At 35.5% G+C, this 24,383-nt stretch overlaps 1 protein-coding gene and 1 long non-coding RNA gene across 3 annotated transcripts in view; one reads left to right on the forward strand and one right to left on the reverse strand.

Moving 5' to 3' along the window:
* Positions 1 to 24,383, reverse strand: part of LOC111772899 (uncharacterized) — a 107,827-nt gene that overhangs the window by 76,676 nt on the left and 6,768 nt on the right. The gene's annotated exons all lie outside the window — the stretch shown is intronic.
* Positions 604 to 24,137, forward strand: GNRHR (gonadotropin releasing hormone receptor). Of its 2 annotated transcripts, none has more exons than NM_001081836.2 (3): positions 604 to 1,172; positions 18,393 to 18,612; positions 21,169 to 21,490. In NM_001081836.2, the coding sequence occupies exons 1-3, from the start codon at positions 651 to 653 to the stop codon at positions 21,411 to 21,413; spliced, it is 987 nt and encodes a 328-aa protein (NP_001075305.1). In that variant the 5' UTR covers positions 604 to 650; the 3' UTR covers positions 21,414 to 21,490. The 2 variants fall into 2 exon arrangements, with proteins under 2 accessions (NP_001075305.1, XP_070117748.1); XM_070261647.1 differs by having other exon boundaries at positions 651 to 1,172; positions 18,521 to 18,612; positions 21,169 to 24,137.

Raw genomic sequence — 24,383 nt, forward strand, 5'->3', positions numbered from 1 at the left:
ATAAGTTTGAACGCAGCCCAATTTGTACTAGATCGAATCGATTCTATTAAGGTATTAATTTGGTGTTTTACGGATGATGGTTTTTAAATCAACATATTTGTCTAGTGTTTGAAATCTCAGCAGTGTATGGTTGAAAAAGAAAACAAGTGTTTTTGAGAAATGTATTAATTTCTTAAAACAACAGATTTTTAACTGGATCAAGTTCTTTTTTAGCATTTTTCTTCATTTTCATTTTGCATCTGTTGGACAGAATGCTAACAAAATAGCTTTTAGAAAACCTCTTCATTAAAGTTATTTGAATAATATCATGAGTGAATTTTAAATTCAAAACTGAGCTTCCAGTGTCCTTCTTAGGAAAAATGTTGTGAAAACTAGCCCATCTGCTGAGGTACTACAGTTACATTTGGCCCTCAGAATGTGTTTGACATGCTCTGTTTTAGCACTGTGTTGGATTATAAGCCCACAAAACAAGTTCACCTTGATCTTTCATATTAAATATAAAGTATCTCAAAAACAAAATGTGACATAAGCTAAACCTGTGCCATTTCCATCTCAAGAAGGCAGAAATAAAACGGGACTTTGGGTTTGATTACAGTCAAACATCAGAAGTGCCAGAAACACAAGTCTTGAAGCTCCATCAGTTGGGAAGTATGGCAAACAGTGCCTCTCCTGAACAGAATCAAAATCACTGCTCAGCCAGCAACAGCAGCATCCCGCTGACGCAAGCCAACCTCCCTACCCTGACCTTATCTGGAAAGATCCGAGTGACAGTTACTTTCTTCCTTTTTCTACTCTCCACAACCTTTAACGCTTCTTTTTTGTTGAAACTTCACAAGTGGACTCAGAAGAAAGAGAATGGGAAAAAGCTCTCGAAGATGAAGGTGCTTTTAAAACATCTGACCCTAGCCAATCTGTTGGAGACTCTGATTGTCATGCCACTAGACGGAATGTGGAACATTACAGTCCAATGGTATGCTGGAGAGCTCCTCTGCAAAGTCCTCAGCTACCTGAAGCTTTTCTCCATGTATGCCCCAGCCTTCATGATGGTAGTGATCAGCCTGGACCGCTCACTGGCCATCACAAGGCCCCTAGCTGTGAAAAGCAACAGCAAGCTTGGACGGTCCATGATTGGCTTGGCTTGGCTTCTCAGTAGTATCTTTGCTGGACCACAGGTAAACCATTATCGTGAATTTGTTAGGATACGGCAATCACATATTTCCTATCTAAACTTGAGTATTGTATTGTATTGTTGTATGTCAAAGGCAGTACTATATTTTCTTTAAGAGTCTGGGCTCTGGAAGTCAGAGACCGGAATTTAACCCCAGCTCTGTTACCTTGGGAAAATTTCTTAACCTCTATGGGTTTCAGTTCCTTCATTTATAAAATGGAGGTAATGCCTACTTTATGCAGCTTTTGTGATGATTAAATGAATAATGTATTAAAGCGTCCACGGTAATCTCTATCACATGGTAAATCCTCCCCCAAAATGGAGCTATTCTCAAATTTTACCTCATACCCAGCTTATTCTCCATCTATGTTTCTTTTGCTCTGGTTAACACAGTAAATTGAGAGAATCTTTAGGAACTATGAAATTTTCATGAGTAGAAAGTATTTATAACATCTTATTTGGGGCTTCTTGAGCAAAAACTTTAAGAATTTTGTTACTGCAGATTAGGGAGAATTATTCTTAATTAGTATGTTGTTCTGCAATTTGCAACTGGGTGGGATCGAATAAAGAGGCAAAGTGAAAAATCTTGGACTTCTGGAAATTTGAATATTTCCCTGAGGTTGACTTGAGCTTTTGGGGAGATAGTTTAGATGGTTACAGGCAATTAGCAACACTCTAAAACTGTTGGTGTAGGCACTGGCTCTCTCCTACAGAAGGCAGATATCTCTCCAGATTGTCTCATCTGAGTTAACCTGGTTAATTGACTTGCAGAATCTGCCTTTTTCAGCAGTCAGATCTCTGAAGAAAAGGACATATTCTTGCAAATAGCAAATATTCTTTAATAATAGATGAACAAGCTGTCTCTCTGCTTGTAAATGTACTGCACGATGAACCCAGGGTACAAGAAAGTGTCAAGAAGGAAAGTCGGAGTTAACTAGGATCCTCCAAAAATTTGCCACTGCAAATGGAAATTTATCCAGACATCTAAACTTGCCAGGTGGTTAAAGAAGAAAAAGGAAAAGAAAAACTGCCATGCAAAACCCACTAAATAGTGCAAGACACTAAAAAGCGGGGTAACTAAATTTTCCCACCAATTCATCACTTAACTAAAATTTTTTGGAAATTAGATAAATTTAATTAGTGTGTGTTGTATGGCAGGAGAAATGGGAAAAAATAAAATGCTTTGATTTCCCTGGAGAAAAATATAGTATAAGTATTCTCACAGTAACTTAATATACAAGAATAGGTTAGACAAATACTCACTTGAAATGACACTATTTAGCTAAGAACATGCCCTGAAATTTTCCAGTTTGTTTCTTTAAAGTGCTGCTTATTGATTGGTTTTCTTAGAGAAGATAAACACAAGTTAGGTTCCTAACACTGAGTCTGGTACTGATGAAACCAAGAAACAGCCCTCAAAGAAAACATAATTTGGTTGTAGAGAAAAAACTGATATAAAACTAATACAATTATTTACCAAAAACTTTCTAAACCTCTTACAAGTGTAAGAAGAGGGAGAGAAGAGTATGAGTTGAAATGGGGAAGGAAAGTTTCAGCGTACAGGTAGGATAAACTGAGTTTTTAAAGATGAATGGTATTGGGATGCAAAAAATAAGTCAAGGACACATACATGTTTCAGCAAAGGTTGGAAAGTTTGATTAATTTTCACAGGAGGCTAGTTTAGCTGAAGTGGAAGATCAAGAGTTAGAACTAGCAGGAAATCAGATTTAGTAATTGCTCCTTTTCCTTTGACCTCATAGCACACTACTTATTTGTCATAAAACATTGTGGTTACATGTTTTTTAGCCTGTCTTTCCCATTAAGGAATATGCTCTTAAATGTTGGAGACTGTTGAGTTTACCTTAATTATTATCACAGTACCCAATAAGATAACTAGCAAAAATAGAAATTTAAAATGTTTGGATACTCTGGTTTCTCTTTAGATCAAATAAACCTTTTACTTTTTACTAAAAAAAAAAAAGTTTGGATAAATTAATCAATGAAAGAGGGGTATAATGGATTTGTATTATAGAAGACATTGATAGCCAGGAGAAATTCTGAAATTAACGTGGGAGCCATATAGCCTTTGTGAGTCCTGTGCAAGGAGCCATATTTTATTGTTGTTTTTTTCCTTTTTTCCAGTTTTACTGAGACATAATTGACATAGATCAGTAAAAGTTTAAGGCATACAGCATGATGGTTTGGTTTACACATATTGTGAAATGATTATAACAATAGGTTCAGCTAACATCCCTCATCTTGTATCGATACAATAAAAAGAAAAAAATTTTCTTCTTGTGATAGAACTCTTAGGATTTACTCTCTTAACAACTTTCGTATACATCACACAGCAGTCTTAGCTATAGTCATCATGTTGTACATCACTAAAATGATTTTTCTAGCAAAAATATTTTAAGAAGGGGACAGCCCCATGGTCGAGTGGTTAAGTTCATGTGCTCTGCTTCAGCGGCCCAGGGTTTCACCAGTTCGGATCCTGGGCACGGACATGGCACCGCTCATCAGGTCATGATGAGGTGGTGTCCCAGATGCCACAACTAGAAGGACCCACAACTAAAATATACAACTATGTACTGGGGGGATTTGGGGAGAAAAAGCAATTAAAAAAAAGAAAATTGGCAACAGTTGTTGGCTCAGGTGCCAATCGTTAAAAAAATATATATATATTTTAAGAAAAGTTACACAGACTCAAGTAGAGTGAAGAGAGACAAAGAAGCCTTTCAGATCATCTGGCAACAAGCTGATTAGGTTTGGGGATGGGGTGGTGTCAGAGAGAATTGATTGTAAGGGAGAATTTCAAACGTAAAAACAAAACTTGTCAACAAAATGGATTTAGGGGGTTAATAATAGAGCGGAGTAAAATAAAGCTCCAGTATTCTTAGCCAAGGAGTTTTAATAGTAAAATCATTGAAACAGACAAGTAGGTTGAGAGGAGGAATGTGTGTTTTTTGGTCTGCCTGTCTGTTTATTTGTTTGAAGGGAGAGGGAAGGCAGGCTACGAAAAGAGCTAAAAACATTCTCTTTAGGACATGATGCTGGGTATAGACAGTCTTTATAAGTATGCCTATTTGGAAAGTAGTTGGTAATTTGGGATACCGATGTAGATGGAAGTCTACACAGAAGTAGAAAGAGGTCAATTTGTGATAACTGAAACCCAAGCCACAATTTCACTGTCCTTTAAAGGACATTCTCAGAGACTATAAATAAAATATTGGTTTATTAATTAAATTATTTTCATCTAAGAATATCACAGCAATAATAGAAAGATAACGCCAAATATTTATCTATCTTGATGCAGTAAAAAGAAAATATGAAATTAACTTTGAATTGCTTAGGAATTTCATGCAATAGCCTGACCTCAAACACATTACTCTCTCTGAGAGATTTATGTGAATATGGGCCACAGAAAATGATGGTGCTATTTTATTTTGTAAAATAAATGACTCATCTTTACTTTCAGCAGGGCTTTAAATTTATAAAGCACTTTGCTGAAGTTTCCTGAAAAATCTCATATACGTAACCTTACTGTATCATGTTGACTCTATGTGGTACATAAAACAATTTTACTATCCTTATTTCACATGTAAGAGAATGTACAAGGGAATCTTTGAAAGCAATGATTTTGAATCCTTTTAGGCAAATACCCAAAGTAAGAAACACATACTGCATAGAGAGTCTGTCTGTCTCCCTCTCTTTCTCTCACACACCTATAACCAAAAAAAGTTTAGGAAATAAATATTCTGCTCTGTCCAATTTCATTCTCTAATATTGATTGCAACTAACTGATGGGCACAACCTGCAGTTCAAAAACGACTGGTTTAAAGGGATTCGTTGGCTTTCCCAATGTCACTTGGCCTGTTGGACTCATGTATTCTTAAAGTCCAGTTTTTCTTTTGTTATAGCTTGAGATTTCAATCCTGTGACTAATGTTACACCTATATTTGATGGGGAAGACAAGAGATAGAGAGGACTTTTTATTTCTAGACTGTGACACACATTGAATGTCCCTCATGCTTCACTAAGCTCTACAGATAAGCCCATTGACAAAGGCACATCCTGTCGTGGCTAATTTACATTGAAAGGATGACTTTAATCATCCTTTGGTGCATATACTGATTTTCTGTTACTTGAGTAATTCATACTTAGATTTAAAAAAAAAAAATCTAACAAAGCTAGTTGTCACAACTCAGGCCTGGGAATCGAGGAATTTATGACATTTTGCTAGAGCTCAGAATGACCAAATTTCAGATTGGCCACCTTGCTTTCCACCTTCCTGATGACTAACCTCAGAGTTCTAGGATCGTTTGGGGATATATTTTCAAAAGTTTCAGTGTAGTGTAGCTAAACTTTCAAAATTTTTCCAATAATTGATTTTTTTTTAAAAAAAACAAAATTCTATGTGGAGCCCCAATAAATGAAACAGATGTAAGTGGAGCTGCTCTGGTTGAAAAGGGATAAGGGAGCCCCAGTCCTCTGCTTGGCCATTCAATAGCCCCAGTCACAGTCTCTGAAGACCTCAGATCTCCCTGCAACAAAGTTTGAAAGGTAGTAGGATAGTAGAAATGGTATGAGTATTGGATTTAAACAAAGTTGCTTGCAGATCTCAATGCTGTCTCTTACCAGCTATGTAGTTCTGAGTAAATTACTTAACTAAGTTTAAAAGGGTAATTGTAAAGAATAAGATACAAAAAACTATCTAGTACAAGACTTTATACTTAAACACTCAGTTAATGTTCATTCCTTTCTCTACTCCTGTCTCCATTCCTTCCTTCATAATAGGTTTCTGAACTCAGGAAAGAAAATAATATGGAAATATGAGTACAAAAACAAAACAATTCTCTAAGAGAATACTCTAAGGGAATTGCTTACATAAAGGTTGATTATTTAAAATTTCTTAAAATTGTAACATTAATTCTGACTGATAAGTAAATTTGGCCAATCTACTTCCTAGTCACCAAGCTATCCTACTCTCTCTGAAAGCTATAAATGACAGAACATAACAATTTAACTCCTGGAGTTATCATTTCTAAAAGGAGGATAAGAAAGGAAGGAAGGAAAGGGGAAAAGGACAGGGAGATGGAGAAAAGAAAAAAAGAACAGAAAAGGGCAAGAAACATGACTTGAAAGGAGATCTGATTTAAGACCATCTGTGGTTTGGCTGGTAAGTGCATGTTGAGAAGAAAACATTTCCTGAATTAGCTATGTCCATATCTAACCAAATATCACACAGTCTCCAATGACAGCTGTCTAAAACCACAAGAATTCCAGTGTAGCGGATTATTTCCAGAAAGACTTCATACTACTAGCTTATCTGTGTTAATATGGAGCATGACATATTGACAGCTTTTAAATTCTATAGTTAACCCAGGCCTGCAGGCAAGATACATGAGCCATCCTTTAGTCACTGGTGTAGAGATATGTAGTCTGAAGATGTGTGGAGGCTTACCTTGACACACAAAGAATTTAGAGGGCTAGAATGCACTTCTGAACTTGACAAGTAACTTAAATTCAATAAATACTCATGACACATGTACAGGATGCCAAGAACTATACTGGAACATAGTAATAGCATGTTAATAGCAGAAATAACGATGATGATGATAAATCATAGCTACTGAGGACATAAATATATTCCAGGAATTGTGCAAAATGCTTTTGCATGCATTATTTCATGTAAGGCTCCCAACAACCCTAAAAATTAGATACAACTATTATCCTTATTTTATCATGAAGAAACTAAGGTTAAGAATGTTACATAACATGCCCAAGATTACCATCTAGTAAGTGGAGGTGTCACTACATACAGTTAACTCCATACCCAGAGCTTTCAATAACTACACTACACCACACGATGCAATATTGTCTATTTCCTTTTTTTCCTGTAGAAGGTTGGAAAAGGAAAATCTTAAGGTGAGAATAGATTGTCAAGAGATATCAGGAAAAAATACATGGTATTCATTTATAAATATATATGGATACATATTTACAAGTTGTGTTCCTCAAAATTTTTATAATACTGGCTATGATTTATGTAGTGCTGGCTGTGTGCCAGGCACTATTTTAAGTGGTTTGCAAGCATTAACTCATTTACTTGTCAGGACAGCCTCTAGAGGTGGATACTATTAATATCTCCATTTTATAGATGAGAAAACTGAAGCACACCATCTAAGATAATTACCTTTGTAAAAGATTATGTAATGGTGTAATGAGTGTGGGATAAGGTGAGAGTTAAAAATAATTTTCTCAGAAGGAATAAGCATCTGCAATTGACTGTAAAGAAGGAAAACGGATAGCTCCCATTTATGGCAAAATAAAGCAAACGCTGATGAGAACTGGAGCTGGGGATGAGAGAGGAGAAACATAAAGAAATTAAAGAAATATGATCCAAGGACAAAAGAACCACTAGAAATAAAGAGGATCTCCATATTAATCATTCAAATGAACCTGGCCTTGGAGCACAAAATAAACCGAGCCAAGCCTAAAGCAAATTAGTTTATGGGCAAGTAAACTGAATTTCCATAACACTTGAACTGTTCCTCTCATTTAGAACTTATCACAGTCTATCTCGTTTTACAGGTGTCACATACATACTCTATCTCCTCTACCAAATATTTAATTCTCTGAAGCAAGATATTTATGGTTCATCTTTTATGACAGAGAGCGCCTAGTATGGTTTTATGACCAAGGAGTTGCTTTAAAAATAAGCATTTGTTAAGTAAATAAAGATGATAACCAAACTCAAATCAGAGTACTATATTTCAAAGTCACTTTTATTGAAATTTTCATCATTATGACTTAAAATATGAAATATTAAAGTGAAAAATGTGGCCCAGTGCAGAGCAGAAAGTCAACCTCAAGTCGTCTGGTTCCCGGTCCAATTGGAGAAGTAGAGACAGAAGCAGTTAAGATTTTTTAAAAATATAAAATTCTCAGTTTCTATGTGAAATAACCCTTCCAAAGACTTCAACTCACAACATCTGGGTGTTGAGTCAAATTCAAAACTTAACCTTAAGGTCAGGTTGCAAAGAAGTATAGAAAACTGAAATAGGGTCACTTTGTAATGTGGAGAAAGTTGGTCTGGAATAACAGATGGAATTAGCTGAATGCATGTTTGAGTTTCTTGACTTTAAGATTGCTGAAATGATCATTAGGTGCCCTCTAGTGGATTAATTTAAAAATTCTTTTTTGCCCTGGAAGCTGAAAAAAGATCTGAAACTGAAAATCAATATTTTAATTACAAATAAAAGAAACAGGATCATATTCTATACTATATTTACTTATAATTTTATGTTTTTATTTATATTGTTTATTATATTTGTATTCCATTAAATTTTTTATTCTAAAAGCAAAGAAAGGAAATATAGTTTGTGGGCTTTTTAAAAAAAAGATATATTCCACTCCCAGTCCATCACCCCAAAAAAGAAAGAAACCCAGGGTCTGTTAAATTAATAAAATAAAATTAAAATTCACTAATTCAATCAAAACCTTAAAAAAAGAATACAGTCCCTCATTTGCTTAAGTAAAAGAAATCCTGGCAACAAAAGCAAAAATAAACAAGATGACTACATCAAACTAAAAAGTTTCTGCACAGCAAAGGAAACTATTAACAAAATGAAAAGGCAACCTACTGAATGGAAGAAGAAATATGCAAATCATATATCTACTAACAGGTTAATATCCAAAATATATAAAGAATTCATTAGCAAAATAACTCAATAACAACAACAACAACAAAATCCACTTTAAAAATGGGCAGAGGATCTGAACAGATGACTTTCCAAAGAAGATGTATAGATGACCAACAAGTTCATGAAAAGGTGCTCAACATCACTAATCATCAGGGAAATGCAAATCAAAACCACAATGAGATATCACCTCACATCTGTTAGAATGACTATTGTCAAAAAGATAACAAATAACAAGTGTTGGCAAAGATGTAGGGAAAAGAGAACCCTTGTGCACTGTTGGTGGGAATGTAAATTGGTGCAGTCACTATGGAAAACAGTATGGAGGCTCCTCAAAAAATTTGAACTACCATATGATCCAGTAATTCCACTTCTGGGTATTAATCCAAAGAAAATAAAAACACTAACTCTAAAGGATATCTGTGCAACCCCTCACCCCATGTTCACTGCAGCATTATTTACAATAGCCAAGATATGGAAACAATGTAAGTGTTCATTGATGGATGAATGGATAAAACAAGTGTGGTATATACATACAGTAGAATATTATTCAGACATAAAAGAGAAGGAAATCTTGCCATTTGTGACAACATGGATGGAACCTGAGGGCACTGAACAAAGTGAAATAAGTCACACAGAGAAAGACAAATGCCATATGATCTCAATTATATGCAGAATCTTTAAAAAAAACAAAAACAAAAACTCACAGATACACAGAACAGTTGGTGGTTGCCAGAAGCAGGGGTAGCGGGTGGACAAAATGGGGGAAGGTGGTCAAAAGTTACAAACTTCCAGTTATAAAATAAATAAGTCCTGTGGATGTAATGTACAACATGTCGACTATAGTTAATAATATTGTATTACATATTTGAAAGTTGTTAAGAGAGCAGATCTTAAAAGTTCTCATTACAAGAAAAAAATTGTAACTGTGTGGTGATGGATGTTAACTAGACTTACTGTGGTGATCATTTTGCAGTATATACAAATATTGAATCATTATGTTGTACATTTGAAACTAATACAATGTTACTTAATGGCATAATGTCAATTATGCCACAATAAAAAAAAAGAAGAAATAAAAGGATACAGGGTTTTTAAAAAAGGAAATTTTGGGAGAGCGATGTCAGCGTCATGGCAGAGTGAGCTTGCCTGGGACTCTCTCCCCTCCAACATACAACAAAAAGGAGCAACAATATTCCAACAAAAAATATCCTAATAGCACAGGAATCCTCAGAGACCCGCAGCAGCCAAATGTCAGAGGGCAGACAGGTTGGCGCCCCCCTCAGAGGAGCTTGAACGGGGGAAGAGAGAACTTCACTCCCTCCCCTAAAGACTGGGATCACTGCCACGGGAGGCTCCGTGAGGGAAGGAGCAGTGGGGTCGCACATCCGCAGGATCACCCAGGACTCCCATGGGCCCATGCAGCCCAGAGGGAAGCCCTCTAACGGTTGAAAGCTTTTGCGTGGGGTGACCTCATCAAGCCAAACCCCAGGAGACCAGATAGTGAGAGCTGATGGGGAAACAGTCTGCGGGCACGAGAAAGTGCCCCCACAACCCGCCTGGCGCCATCTTGGCTGAAGGCAGAGGGCTCAAAATAGGCAGCTCTTGACCCCCATCTAGTGGTGACAGGCTGTAACTTCAACTGAACAATATCACTATGAGGAAAAATCGTTCTTCTAGCATCAAAAAATTCATAAAAGCTCCAGACCAGAAGGCAAACAATAAAAACACAGAATTATGTCCTGAGCACTTGGAAATAAATAAACTAAATGACCATGAATTCAGAATAGCTATCATCAGAAAACTCAGTGAGGTAAAGGAAAATATACAGAAACAAGTCAACGAGTTCTGGAGTTACTTCACAAAAGAGATTGAAACTATAAAGAAGAATCAATCAGAAATACTAGAGGTGGGGTCAGACTGGTGGCAAAGCGGTTAAGTTCGCACGTTCCGCTTCTTGGCAGCCCAGGGTTCACCAGTTTGGATCCTGGGTGTGGCCATGTCACCACTTGGCAAAAGCCATGCTGTGGTAGGCGTCCCACACATAAAGTAGAGGAAGATGGGCAAGGGTGTTAGCTCAGGGCCAGTCTTCCTCAGCAAAAAGAGGAGGATTGGCAGTAGCTAGTTCAGGGCTAATCTTCCACAAAAAAAAAGAAGAAAGAAATACTAGAGATGAAAAATACAATGGATCACATAAAACAAAATATGGATTCCCTGAATGTCCATGCAGACACCATAGAGGAGAAAATTAGCATAATCGAAGACAGGTTGAATGGCTCCAGACAGAGGAAGAGAGAGAACTAAGACTAAAAAGAAATGAAGAAAATCTTCAAGAAATAGCCAACTCAATGAGGAAATGCAACATAAGAATTATCAGTATCCCCAAAGGCGAAGAAAAGGAGAATGGAGCAGAAAGCATGCTCAAAGAAATAATAGCAGAGAACTTCCCAAATCTAGGGAATGAGAGGGAAATGTGTGTGGAGGAAACTTTCAGATCTCCTAGATATGTCAATGTAAAAAGACCTACTGCAAGGCATATAGTAGTAAAACTGGCAAAAAAGAATGACAAAGAAAGAATACTCAGGGCAGCAAGGCAGAAGAAAATAACCTACAAAGGAAGCCCTATCAGACTTCCAGTGGATTTCTCTGCAGAAACCTTACAAGCTAGGTGAGATTGGAATGACATATTCAAAACTTTAAAAGATAAATATCTTCAGCCAAGAGTGCTCTATCCAGCAAAAATATCCTTCAGATATGAGGGAGAAATTAAATTTTTCCCAGAAACACAAAAGCTAAAGGACTTCGTAGCCATGAGACCTCCCCCCCCGCCACAAGAAATCCTCAAGAAGGCCCTCATACCTGAAAAAAGAAAAGAAGGGAGAAAGGGGTCACAAAACACAGAGTAAGGAGACAAATAGATAGAATCAGAATAGGATAGCAAATATTCAACTACAGCATTAGGATAAAGGGAAGGAAAACACCCAAAACAAAGACAATCTTATCACTTTAACCACAAATTCACAACACAAGTTGGAATAAGAGATGAAAATAATAACTTACAAGGGGAGGAGGAAAGAGACCGAATCAGTTTAGGCTAAGGAAATAAGAGGCCACCAGAAAATGGACTATGTTATGCACGAGATTCTGAATACAAACTGCACGGTAGCCACTAAACTAAAAAACAGAAGAGAGACACAAAAAATAAATAAGGAAAAAGCTAAGACACCCAGCATATGAAACGGCAGAAGTCAATGAGTAGGGCAAAACACACAGAATGAGAAACAAAGGAAATGAAGGAAAACCAGAAAATGAGTGACAGAATGACAGCATTAAGCCCTCATGCATCAACAATCACCCTCAATGTAAATGGATTGAACTCTCCAATAAAAAGACACAGAGTGGCAAGATGGATTAAAGAACAAGATCCAACAATTTGTTGCCTCCAGGAAACACACCTCAGCTCCAATGACAAACACAGGCTCAGAGTGAAGGGGTGGAAGATGATAATCCAAGCTAATGGTAAACAAAAGAAAGCAGGTGTTGCAATACTTATAGGAGACAAAGTTGATTTCAAGATAAGGCAGGTAAAGAGAGACATAGAGGGTCAATATATAATGATGAAAGGAACACTACATCAAGAAGAAATAATGCTTATAAATATCTATGAACCCAACACAGGAGCACCAAAGTTCATAAAGCAACTATTAACAAACCTAAAAGAAGATATCAAAAATAACACAATAATAGTAGGGGACCTCAACACCTCACTAACATCATTGGACAGATCATGCAGGCAGAAAATCAACAAGGAAACAGTGGAATTAAATGAAAAGCTAAAACAGTTGGACTTAATAGACATATATAGAACACTCCATCCCAAAACAACAGAATACACATTCTTCTCAAGTGTGCATGGAACATTCTCAAGGATAGACCATATGTTGGGAAACAAGGCAAGCCACTATAAATTTTAAAAAATTGAAATAATAACAAGCATCTTCTCCAATCATAATGCTATAAAGCTAGAAATTAATTACAAGAAAAAGTTGAGAAAGGGACAAAGATGTGGAGACTAAACAATATGCTGTTGAACAAGCAATGGATCATTGAAGAAATTAAGGAAGAAATAAAAAAATATCTGGAGACAAATGAAAATGATAACATACCATAGCAACTCATTTGGGATACAGCAAAAGCTGTATTAAGAGGGAAATTCATTGCAATACAGGCACCTCTTAACAAACAAGAAAAATCCCAAATAAGCAATCTCAAATTACACCTAACTGAATTAGAGAAAGAAGAACAAACAAAGCCCAAAGTCAGCAGAAGGAGAGAAATAATAAAAATCAGAGCAGAAATAAATGCTATTGAAACAAAAAAGGCAGTAGAAAGGATCAATGAAACAAAGAGCTGGTTCCTTGAGAAGATAAATAAAATTGACAAACTCCTAGGCAGACTTACAAAGAAAAAAAAGAGAGAAAGCTCAAATAAACAAAATCAGAAATGAAAGTGGAGAAATAACAACAGACTCCACAGAAATACAACAGACTATAATAGCATAATACAAAAAACTATATGCCAACAAAATGAATAACCTAGAGGAAATGGATAAATTGTTAGACTCTTACAATCTCCCAAAACTAAGTCAAGAAGAAGCAGACAATCTGAACAGACCAATCACAAGGAAAGAGATTGAAACAGCAATCAAAAGCATCCCAAAGAATAAAACCCCAGGATCAGACGGCTTTCCTGGGAAATTCTACCAAACTTTCAGAGAAGATTTAATACCTCTACTTTTCAAGCTATTCCAAAAACTTAGGGAGCATGGAACACTTCCTAACACATTCTACAAGGCCAGCATCATGCTGATACCAAAGCCTAACAAGGACAGCACGAAAAAGGAGAATTAGAGGCCAATATCACTGATGAACATGGATGCAAAATTTCTCAACAAAATTTTGGCAACCCGAATTCAGCAATTCATCAAAAGGATCATACATCATGACCAAGTTGGATTCATACCAGGGACACAGGAATGGTTCAACATCCATAAATCAATCAACGTGATATACCACATCAACAAATTGAGGAATAAAAACCACATGATCATCTCAATAGATGTAGAGAAAGCATTTGACAAGATCCAACAGCCATTTATGATAAAAACTCTGAACAAAATGGTGATAGAAGGAAATTACCTCAACATAATAAAGGCCATACATGACAAACCCACAGCCAACATCATACTCAATGAGCAAAAACTGAGCACCAACCCCATGAAAACAGGAACGAGACAAGGATGCCCTCTATCACCACTCTTATTCAACATAGTACTGGAGGTTTTGGCCAGAGCAATTAGGCAACAGAAAGGAATAAAAGGAATCCAAATAGGGAGGGAAGAAGTGAAACTCTCACTGTTTGCAGACGACACGATCTTATACACAGAAAACCCCAAAGAATCCATTGGAAAACTTTTAGAAATAATCAACAACTACAGCAAAGTTGCAGGGTATAAAATCAACTTACATAAATCAGTAGCATTTCTATACTCTAATAATGAACTAACAGAAAAAGAACTCAAGAACACAATACCATTCACAATTGCAACAAAAAGAATAAAATATCTCGGGATGAATCTAACTAAGGGAGTGAAAGACCTATACAATGAAAACTACAAGGCTTTCCTGAAAGAAATGGATGGCAACATAAAGAGATGGAAAGACATCCTACCTACACGGATTGGAAGAATAAACATAGTTAAAATGTCCATACTACCTAAAGCAATCTACAGATTCAACGCAATCCCAATCAGAATCCCAACGACATTCTTTACAGAAATAGAACAAAGAATCGTAAAATTCATATGGGGCAACAAAAGACCCTGAATTGCTAAAGCAATCCTGAGAAAAAAGAACAAAGCTGGAGGCATCACAATCCCTGACTTCAAAACATACTACAAAGCTACAGTAATCAAAATAGCGTGGTACTGGTACAAAAACAGGTGCACAGATCAATGGAACAGAAGTGAAAGCCCAGAAATAAAACCACACATCTATGGACAGCTAATCTTTGACAAAGGAGCTGAGGGCATACAATGGAGAAAAGAAAGTCTTTTCAGCAAATGGTGCTGGGAAAACTGGAAAGCCACATGTAAAAGAATGAAAATTGACCATTCTTTTTCACCACTCACAAAAATAAACTCAAAATGGATCAAAGACCTAAAGGTAAGACCTGACACCATAAGGCTTCTAGAAGAAAATATAGGCAGTACACTCTTTGACATCAGTATTAAAAGGATCTTTTTGGATACCATGTCTTCTCAGACAAGGGAAACAAGAGAAAGAATAAACAAATGGGACTTCATCAGACTAAAGAGCTTCTTCAAGGCAAGGGAAAACAGGATTGAAACAAAAAAACAACCCACCAATTGGGAAAAAATATTTGCAAGTCATATATCTGACAAAGCGTTAATCTCCATAATATACAAAAAACTCACACAACTCAACAACAAAAAGTCAAACAACCTGATCAAAAAATGGACAGGAGACATGAACAGACATTTCTCCAAAGAAGATATATGGATGGCCAATAGGCACATAAAAAGATGTTCATCACCACTGATCATCAGGGAAATGCAAATCAAAACTACACTAAGATATCACCTCACAACCATTAGAATGGCAAAAATAACCAAAACAAAAAGAAACAAGTGTTGGAGAGGTTGTGGAGAAAAAGGAACCATCATACACTGCTGGTGGGAATGCAAACTGGTGCAGCCACTATGGAAAATAGTATGGAGATTTCTTAAAAAAATTAAAAACAGAAATACCATATGACCCAGCTATCCCACCACTGGGTATCTATCCAAAGAGCTTGAAATCAGCAATTCCAAAAGTCCCACGCACCCCTATGTTCATTGCAGCATTGTTTACAATAGCCAAGACGTGGAAGCAACCTAAGTGCCCATCAACTGATGATTGGATAAAGAATATATGGTATATATATACAATGGAATACTGCTCAGGCATAAAAAAGAATAAATTTGTCCCATTCACAACAACATGTATGGACCTTGAGGGAATTATGTAAAGTGAAATAAGCCAGATAGAGAAGTACAATCTCTATTTGACTCCACTCATATGAGGAATTTAAACATGTAGACAAAGAGAACAGATTAGTGGCTACCAGGGGAAAGGGGGGATGGGGGTGGACACAAAGCATGAAGAGGTGCACCTACAACAAGACGGACAAACAATAATGTACAACTGAAATTTCACAAGATTGTAAACTGTTATAAATTCAATGAAAAAATAGTTAAGATGGCAAAAAAAGAGGAAATTTTGTAACATTTTTGTTTGAATTTACTTGCTATCAGTTTTAAAGCGTTTGGGTACTCAGCTTTCCATTTTAATAATGTTTCATAGTAAAATGAAGTTTCTCAGTGGAAAAGCTTGGAAATGAATAGGTAAGAAGAGTGCTTGATGAATGGGGAGAGAATGAATTAACGTCCGCGAGAACTTGCCTTTGAAAACTACTTGCAATGTTTCCTTAGCAGTTGATTCAATTTGAGCTTCTTTTAAAAAAATGTAATTACACACTTAGAGAAAGTTTTCAAGAACTGTACAAAGATTTCTGGGATATCTTTCCCTCAGATTCCCCAAATATGAACATTTTACTACATTTGCTTATTTGCTTTATTCTCTCGTATATACTTTTCTGAATTGTTTAAAAGAAATTTCAGACATGATATCTCTTTCCATACTTCAACATCTTTTTTCTCACACATAACCACATTAGAGTATCAAAATCAGGAAATTAGCATGGGTATAATACTATTACTTAATCTATGTAGCTTATTCATATCTCACCAGTTGTCCGAATAATGTCTACTTAACAAAAGAAAATCCAAGATTATGTGGTGCATTCAGTTGCCAGATCTCTTTATGAGTCATGCCAGTCCTCTACTGAGGAACTGTTCCTTGGTCTTTCTTTGCGTTTCATGACACTGACATTTTGGAAAAGTGCAGGCCAGTTATTTTACAGAATGCCCCTCAATTTGAGTTTGCTAATGTTTTCTCATGGTTAGATTCAGGGTAAGCACCTTTAGCAGAAATACTAAAGAAGTGATGCTGAGTTCTCAGTGCATTATACAAGGAAACAGAGGCTGTCAATTGGTCCCAATATTGGCAATGTTAACTTAATTATTAAGCTATTTCTCTACTGTAAAGCTATTATTTTACTCTTTATAATGAATAAATATCCTGCAGGTAGATACTTTGAGATGATGTAAATATTCTGTTTTCCTCAAACTTTCACCCACATTTTTACCATCCACTGATGATTCTTGTCTGAATGACTTATTATTATAGTGATTAAAAATGGTAATCACTACTTCCATTATTCCTTTTACATTTATTAGTTGGCTTTCTACAGTATCAAAGAGTTTTTCTTCTCCCCATTTATTTGTTGTTCTTGTTTTGTAATTTATATTAGCGTGGACTCATGGATTGTTACTTTATTCAATAGTCTATTATTCTTTTTTATCAGTTTTTTTTTTGTTCGTTTGTTTGTTTTTAAATTTTCATGCTTAGACTGTCCCCAATTTAGCCCGCAGGAGCTCTTTCAAGCTTGGCTCTTTTGACATGTGGCATCATTCTTTGAGCACTTCCTGACCTTTCAACACAAACTGTTCCAAGCACATAGTGCACTTTGCCTGCCCCAGCTTTGGGGTGACCCACTTCTCCAATGAACTCTGGTTCTTTTTGGTGAGAATGGTATTCAGAAAATGAGATCTGGGTACTAGAGTGCTGGATGTGCTCATTGCTACTAGGATATCATTGTTCCTAGGCTCTCTCAGCTGATAACTAGAAAATAAATATACTTATACACATACACACACACATCAAATATATATTTACACATACACATCTATAGAGATTTTTCCTTACTCTTTTTTTATAGCTGTATAGCACTCCATTGTGTGGTCCACCATAGTTTACTCAGCTAATGTTCTGTGAACTGGTAGATTGAATTGCTGTCAATGTTTTTCAACTACAAACAATTCATCAATGAATAACCTTATGCATATGTATGTTCATATAATGGAGGTAGGGATGTGTCTTCAGGGTAAGTTCCTGGTTTAGGATTGCTGGGTCAAAAGTATATGCATATGTACTTAGGCTAGTCATTGCCCAATTCCCCTCCAGAATGGTTGTACCAATTTGCATTCCCATTAGCAACGCATGGGAGTCCTTGTTTCCCCACAGCAAGTCTGCAAGTTGAAATAATTTCAAAAAAATCCAAAATCCTAGAGATCCATTTATATTACCCAAACGTATTTTAAATAAAGATCCACTTAAACTTTTCATAGAAATGCCTAAAGGATACTATCAAGGAGTTTAGCAGTTGCTTTGGGCATGTTAGAAGGCTAGCAGATTACAGAAGAGAAAACTTTCAAGAAAATGTGCAAACACTGTTTGAAAAAAAGTAAAATATTTTAAATTTTTTATTTTCTCACACAGTTATACATCTTCCGGATGATCCATTTAGCAGACAGCTCCGGACAGACAGAAGGTTTCTCTCAATGTGTAACACACTGCAGTTTTCCACAATGGTGGCATCAAGCCTTTTACAATTTTTTCACCTTCAGCTGCCTCTTCATCATCCCTCTTCTCTTCATGTTGATCTGCAATGCAAAAATCATCTTCACCCTGACAAGAGTCCTTCATCAGGATCCCCACAGTATGTATTCCTTAGACTTGGTGTTAATTGTGAGCAAACAATTTTTAAACAGCAATACTCAAAGCAGAGCCTCACTATGTGTCAGACACCATTCTAAGCAGTTTATACAAATTAACTCATTTAATATTCACAATGACCCCATGAGGTAATACTTTTATTATACCTTTATTACCCCCTATTTACAGATAAAGCAATTTAGTATCTCCTAATGTTCTAAATTTGCACCATGGAACTAAAGATGAAAGGACAATTACCCCATTTACCCAGTATAAGCATTGGCAAATTGTTCCTGCAGGGCCCATCACAACACTATACCCAATACCCGATTTCTAGAACATAGCAAAGTACCACTTATTAAATAGTAGCCAATAGATTTATTAAAGTTAAGCTGCTCTGTTTCACATTCAAATCCCCTATGTCCACACAACATAACTATGCACATTTGTGTGTATGTGGGGGTTGGGTATGCGAAATATTATTGAATATGTAATTGACTTTCATTTGAAACTTCACCGATGTAGTTGCGCCTTTTTCGCTTCAGTAATCCGGTGCATTCTCAAAAACTAAAATTTGTGAATTTACAAAGTAAACATGGTTATGTTGCCATGATATCTGAAAGACATGTTATCAACAGCAAAATGCATAAGTTTCACCTGATACAACTTAACAGGAAAATCATCTTAATTATTATGGTGTGATTACTCTCAGGAGATATTTTCAAAAGGAAATAATTACAGTGATGCTTTATAGTAGATACTTGGGCAGTTTGCACCTCCCAGCATAAAATGCATTTGGTATTTCCTAAAAAGAATACTGCAAAAATTATTTGCCTTCAAAATCTTATCCTAGAGATATTCAGTTCTATAAGGGATGTCTAAGAAGGGCACATGGAGAATAAGGAGATAGATCCCAAATGGGGATTAATCTGAAGAAATGTGAGTGATGCAAAAGCAGAAAAACAAAAAAGCAGAAGCAAGGAGCAATAGTGAAATATTACTAACACAGAGTTAGTCATTTAATCTTTTATTTATTCAACCAATACATACTGACTACTCCATATTGCTGGAAACGGTGATAGATGTGGATACCATGGTGAATAAAACAGCCTAATAACTATACTGCTTTTCATGGAGTCTACAGTTGAAAAAGTCAGACAGTAAACAGTAAACCAATAATGAAATATTTCAAAAGAGGTAGAAGCACAGTATGTTGTAAGAGGTTCAATATTTTTTCAGAATGAGCCACTGTGCCAAGCCAAGATGCTTTTTTAAGTAAGTTGACTTCTTTTGACTGCTTTATTACTTATATGTTACTAATGTTTACAGATATTGAGGATTAGATGAAATATTATATGAAAAGAACAAGGCCCATAGCAAGGCACATAGTCAACGGTAATTAGGTTTGTATGACAAAAAAATCTATAAGTAGTCTGTATTCAATAAATTATTTAAGACTTCTAGTCTAAAGTTAATTTTATGTTAAAATATCATGCATGTAATTATTTTCCTCCATATTTCCACTCTTTTATGATCAATGAATCGTTGGAAAAATAACTATTTCTGAATAGCACCATCTATGTCCCTCAAAAAAATATGGTATGTGAAGAGTATTTTTTATTTTAAAATAGTAGTTCTGGATTGTGAAAAACAAGAACAGATTTTGAGTACTTTAAAACTGCAGCTTTTTACTTTTAAGAACTAAGTCATAAACTTCATGTAAGCAGCCTGTTAAAGTCAGCAATTCCACTAAATTCCAGTGAATTTCCTCACAAGGGAAACAACCTACGAACTTTAAAGGATGTATCAATATGAAAAGTGAAATTGTTTTGGATATCACAGAGAGAAGCATATGATTGAGAAAGAGAATCTGGGGCAGCACACTTTCATCCATGCATGATTTTCATTATCCTTACTGTCAGAGATATTCAGATAGTGAGTATTCAGGAGTTCTGTGTAAACTCAGAATTCAGCTCAGCTTAACCTCAGTCTACTCTCTTAAATTTATATTTTAAGAGTTTGAGTACCTCCATATCTCAAATCCAAATTAGTTTGATGGAAACTCAACTTTAAGAGCAATATATGTTTAATTTTTTTTACTCATTACGTAACTTAGAGGAAAACTTGGAATATAAACATGATTTTCAAACCAATTATTATTATTAAAAAATATTGGAGGGGCGGGCTCCGTGGCCGAGTGGTTAAGTTCGCGCGCTCTGCTGCAGCAGCCCAGGGTTCGGATCCCGGGCACGGACATGGCACTGCTCGTCAGGCCACGTTGAGGCAGCGTCCCATGAGCCACAACTAGAAGGACCTGCAACTAAGATATACAACTATGTGCGGGGCGGCAGGGGGGAGGGGAGTTGGGGAGATAAAGCCGAAAAAAAAAAAAGATTGGCAACAGTTGTTAGCTCAGGTGCCCATTTTTAAAAAAAAAAAATTGGAAATTTGCTCCCATTATATTTTTCAGTTTGAATTGGGATTCTGTCTTCGTTTTTGTCCATTTTGGTTTTGTAATAAAACTGGTCTTTAAACACCTCCTGTTTTCTCTATCTAATAGAACTACAACTGAATCAATCCAAGAACAATATACCAAGAGCTCGGCTGAGGACCCTAAAGATGACGGTTGCATTTGCCACTTCATTTACTGTCTGCTGGACTCCCTACTATGTCCTAGGAATTTGGTATTGGTTTGATCCTGAAATGTTAAACAGGGTGTCAGATCCAGTAAATCACTTCTTCTTTCTCTTTGCTCTTTTAAACCCATGCTTTGATCCACTTATATATGGATATTTCTCTCTGTAATTGATACATCACACAGGAAGTCACGTAAAGAAGAGCAAGTTAATGAATTTCCTCATTTGGGAATGATAAACACAAAGGTTGTAGCACATTTACAATAAACAAAGCAGAGTTTGAAATTATGTTATCATTCTTACTCTTTTAGAAATCACATTTTCAGAGACTCAAATACAAGGAAAAAAATTTCAGAAAAAATAATGAAATATTTCCCTATAATCATAAGCTTCTAGATTAATCTGCCCCCTTTCTGAGCTCCTATAACACATTATGTGGGTTTCTTATCACTTTCTCCTTGTATAATAATGTACAAATATTTAAAATAGCCATGATAAAATAGCTGTAAGGCAAAGAGATTCCAAAAAGTAAGGCTGAGAAACTACAACACAGTCTTAACCTAGACATGCCTTGGAGGGTTCTTTCCAAGGGGTTTAGCAGCAATTACGATCTTATGCTACAATAATACATAGAGCACAGAGACAATATTTCCCTTGTCCATAAGATCAATTTTCCCTCACGTGGTTTAAAAAAAATGATGCAATGAATCTAATTTTTTCTTTGGCTTCAAAAGCATTCTGATGTTTGGAGTATTCAGCAACCAACCCACCACGCACTCCACCAACCTGACAAGACTTACAAGCAGTTCTCCTTCGTCCCATTCCAGACATGGTGAGGTTGTGAAGTGCCTTCATATAAAGAGGAGTTTTAGAGGGGTTAGCATTTGGACGGGGGTTAGAACATTCCTCTTGGCTGGACCGTCCATGGAGTTTGTGGTAATTTACTTTAGTATTAATAACATTTTTTTAAATACAGTCTAGAAAAGATCTATACTAATTATGTTTTATACATAGTATATTCTATGTTTTAATAGGAGATTTTGTTCTATTTCTGATTTCACCAAATCCATAATCCACAAATCACTGAGAAAAATAAAGAAATCAAGCAAATACACAAGCGAAAAGATGTTGATATGTAAGAGGAACTCTGAAAACTACAGTTTAAATATATACAGGTCAAAGAAGACAGCAGAGTATTGGAAAAAGGAAAAGAAAAACTCTGTAAATGTGTAACTAACACCTACTGATACTCACATTAAGTGGTATGGTTTCCAAAATAGATTAGCCCAATACCTCTTTTAATTCAGGCCTGTTTCTATCCATTCCATGAAAAAGGGGAGAGGATAAAAATAATGGGACTATTATATCATTAAACGAGAAAACTATATATAAGGGACTTAAAAGAAATTTAACCATTATTTAACTTCTTTTTTAAAAAATAGGTAAAGTACCATTATATTCACATGAGATATATAGTGCCACACAAAAGATGAAACATAATTTCCAAATATTCCAGGGAATGTGGAATTACAGAAAGTAAATTGCTAATTAGATTAATGATAGCTCTTTCCTTTCCTTATTTGTCAGTTCTCAGACTTTACGTTTTTTAGTGTGGGGGGGTTTTTTTCCACTCCCTACATTATTTTCTATTTCTGTCTCCATTGGTCCTATTTCTATTATCATTGAGCTCCTTCCCTCTACTCTTTCATTCATATCTTCTTTATTACTAATCTCATACGTTTAATTAACAAATCCATGGCCCAAATCTACAGTTGGATTGGGCAAGGCTCAAAATTCATAATGTGCTAAAATGCTCAAAGTTAACTTTAAAGCATATATTGATACCAAGATTTTATAGTTCTGCTAGATAACACAGGAATGTAGATAAGTCAGAACAAAACCAATCTTCTCCAAGTAACTTTACCATATAATCATTCCTAAACTGATAACAGTTCTTATTTCTACATTTAAAGGCAAAAATAACACCTATATACAAGATACAATCTCAGGGCTTTATTAAATATGTTTAATGAATATATCTCAGTTTGGCTCTTATACGTTCAAGAAACTGTTCTACTTAGGTATGGTCTCAGACATTTTTTGATACATTAACTAAAGGGTTTTTCAAAATCTTGATGCAGGGCTCTTCAACTTATGGTTCATGCGCAAAACTATATTTTAATGCAACTGCTTTTCTTTTATTCCTATTTTTATTATTTTATGCATTTAAAACATTATCCTGAAAGGGGTTTATAGGCCAAACCAGACTACCAAAGGCACCCATGTCACAAAAACGGTTAAGAATCCCTGACTGATTTTGTATATTTATAAGGAAGTTTATTACAATAAAAATGTACCAGAATGTATTCATTTGTTTATATATATATAAAAACGTTAATTTTGAATCTGGATTGTTTCAACTTAACTCACCATTTTCAAACTTAGAAATTCTTTTAACAGTCAATATGTAATGAAAAACTTCGCAAAAATAAGTATATTATATGAATATTGTGATCCATAAATTATAATGTTGATATGGATTTAAACTAAACACAATAGCCCAAAAGATAAATGTGGCTTTTAAATTAAAGATACATCTCTCAACAGAGAGTATTTAATATTTGATATTACAGTCATTTACTCTATTTCCAATCATAACAAAAGATGAGGATTCCTTGTAAAAAAGGATATATTCTGCAGAGTGAATCCAATATATCAGATCATTAAGATTCTATCTTGGTTGTCTCCTCCTTTATTTAGAACATAAAACTGGTTAAAAATGGGATTTCTTCCTACAATTCAATTTAGTAAAAGAAAATGACATGAAGGAATGATAATGAATTGAACTAATCCAATTGCACTAATTCAATTCAGCCTAAGAAACAAAGAGGTAATAGCTAAATAATAAAAAATAAATAAACAAATAAATACTATGGAGGGTACCACAAGCATTATCTTCCAGGGAGCATAAATCCGTGTGAATGAGTTAGGAATTTCTTTAAAGTGACATGGTCTCAGAACTTACTTGGTAGCCACAAAGAGATAACATTTGTGGGCAGTTAAAATAAAATCAGAATTTCTTCTATTTTACCTGTAGCATAGTTTTAAATGTTGAACCAATTCCTTGAGCTTGTCTAAT

This window comes from Equus caballus, chromosome 3 (genome assembly GCF_041296265.1).
Source record: "Equus caballus isolate H_3958 breed thoroughbred chromosome 3, TB-T2T, whole genome shotgun sequence".
Lineage (NCBI taxonomy): Eukaryota > Metazoa > Chordata > Mammalia > Perissodactyla > Equidae > Equus > Equus caballus.

What these genes read in the sequence shown, in the direction of transcription:
- GNRHR (NM_001081836.2), top strand. Translation starts at nt 651, where the DNA reads ATGGCAAACAGTGCCTCTCCTGAACAGAATCAAAATCACTGCTCAGCC. An exon ending in GTATCTTTGCTGGACCACAG is followed by an intron (nt 1,173 to 18,392) that starts GTAAACCATTAT and finishes TTTCTCACACAG; the next exon opens with TTATACATCTTCCGGATGAT. An exon ending in CCTTCATCAGGATCCCCACA is followed by an intron (nt 18,613 to 21,168) that starts GTATGTATTCCT and finishes TCTATCTAATAG; the next exon opens with AACTACAACTGAATCAATCC.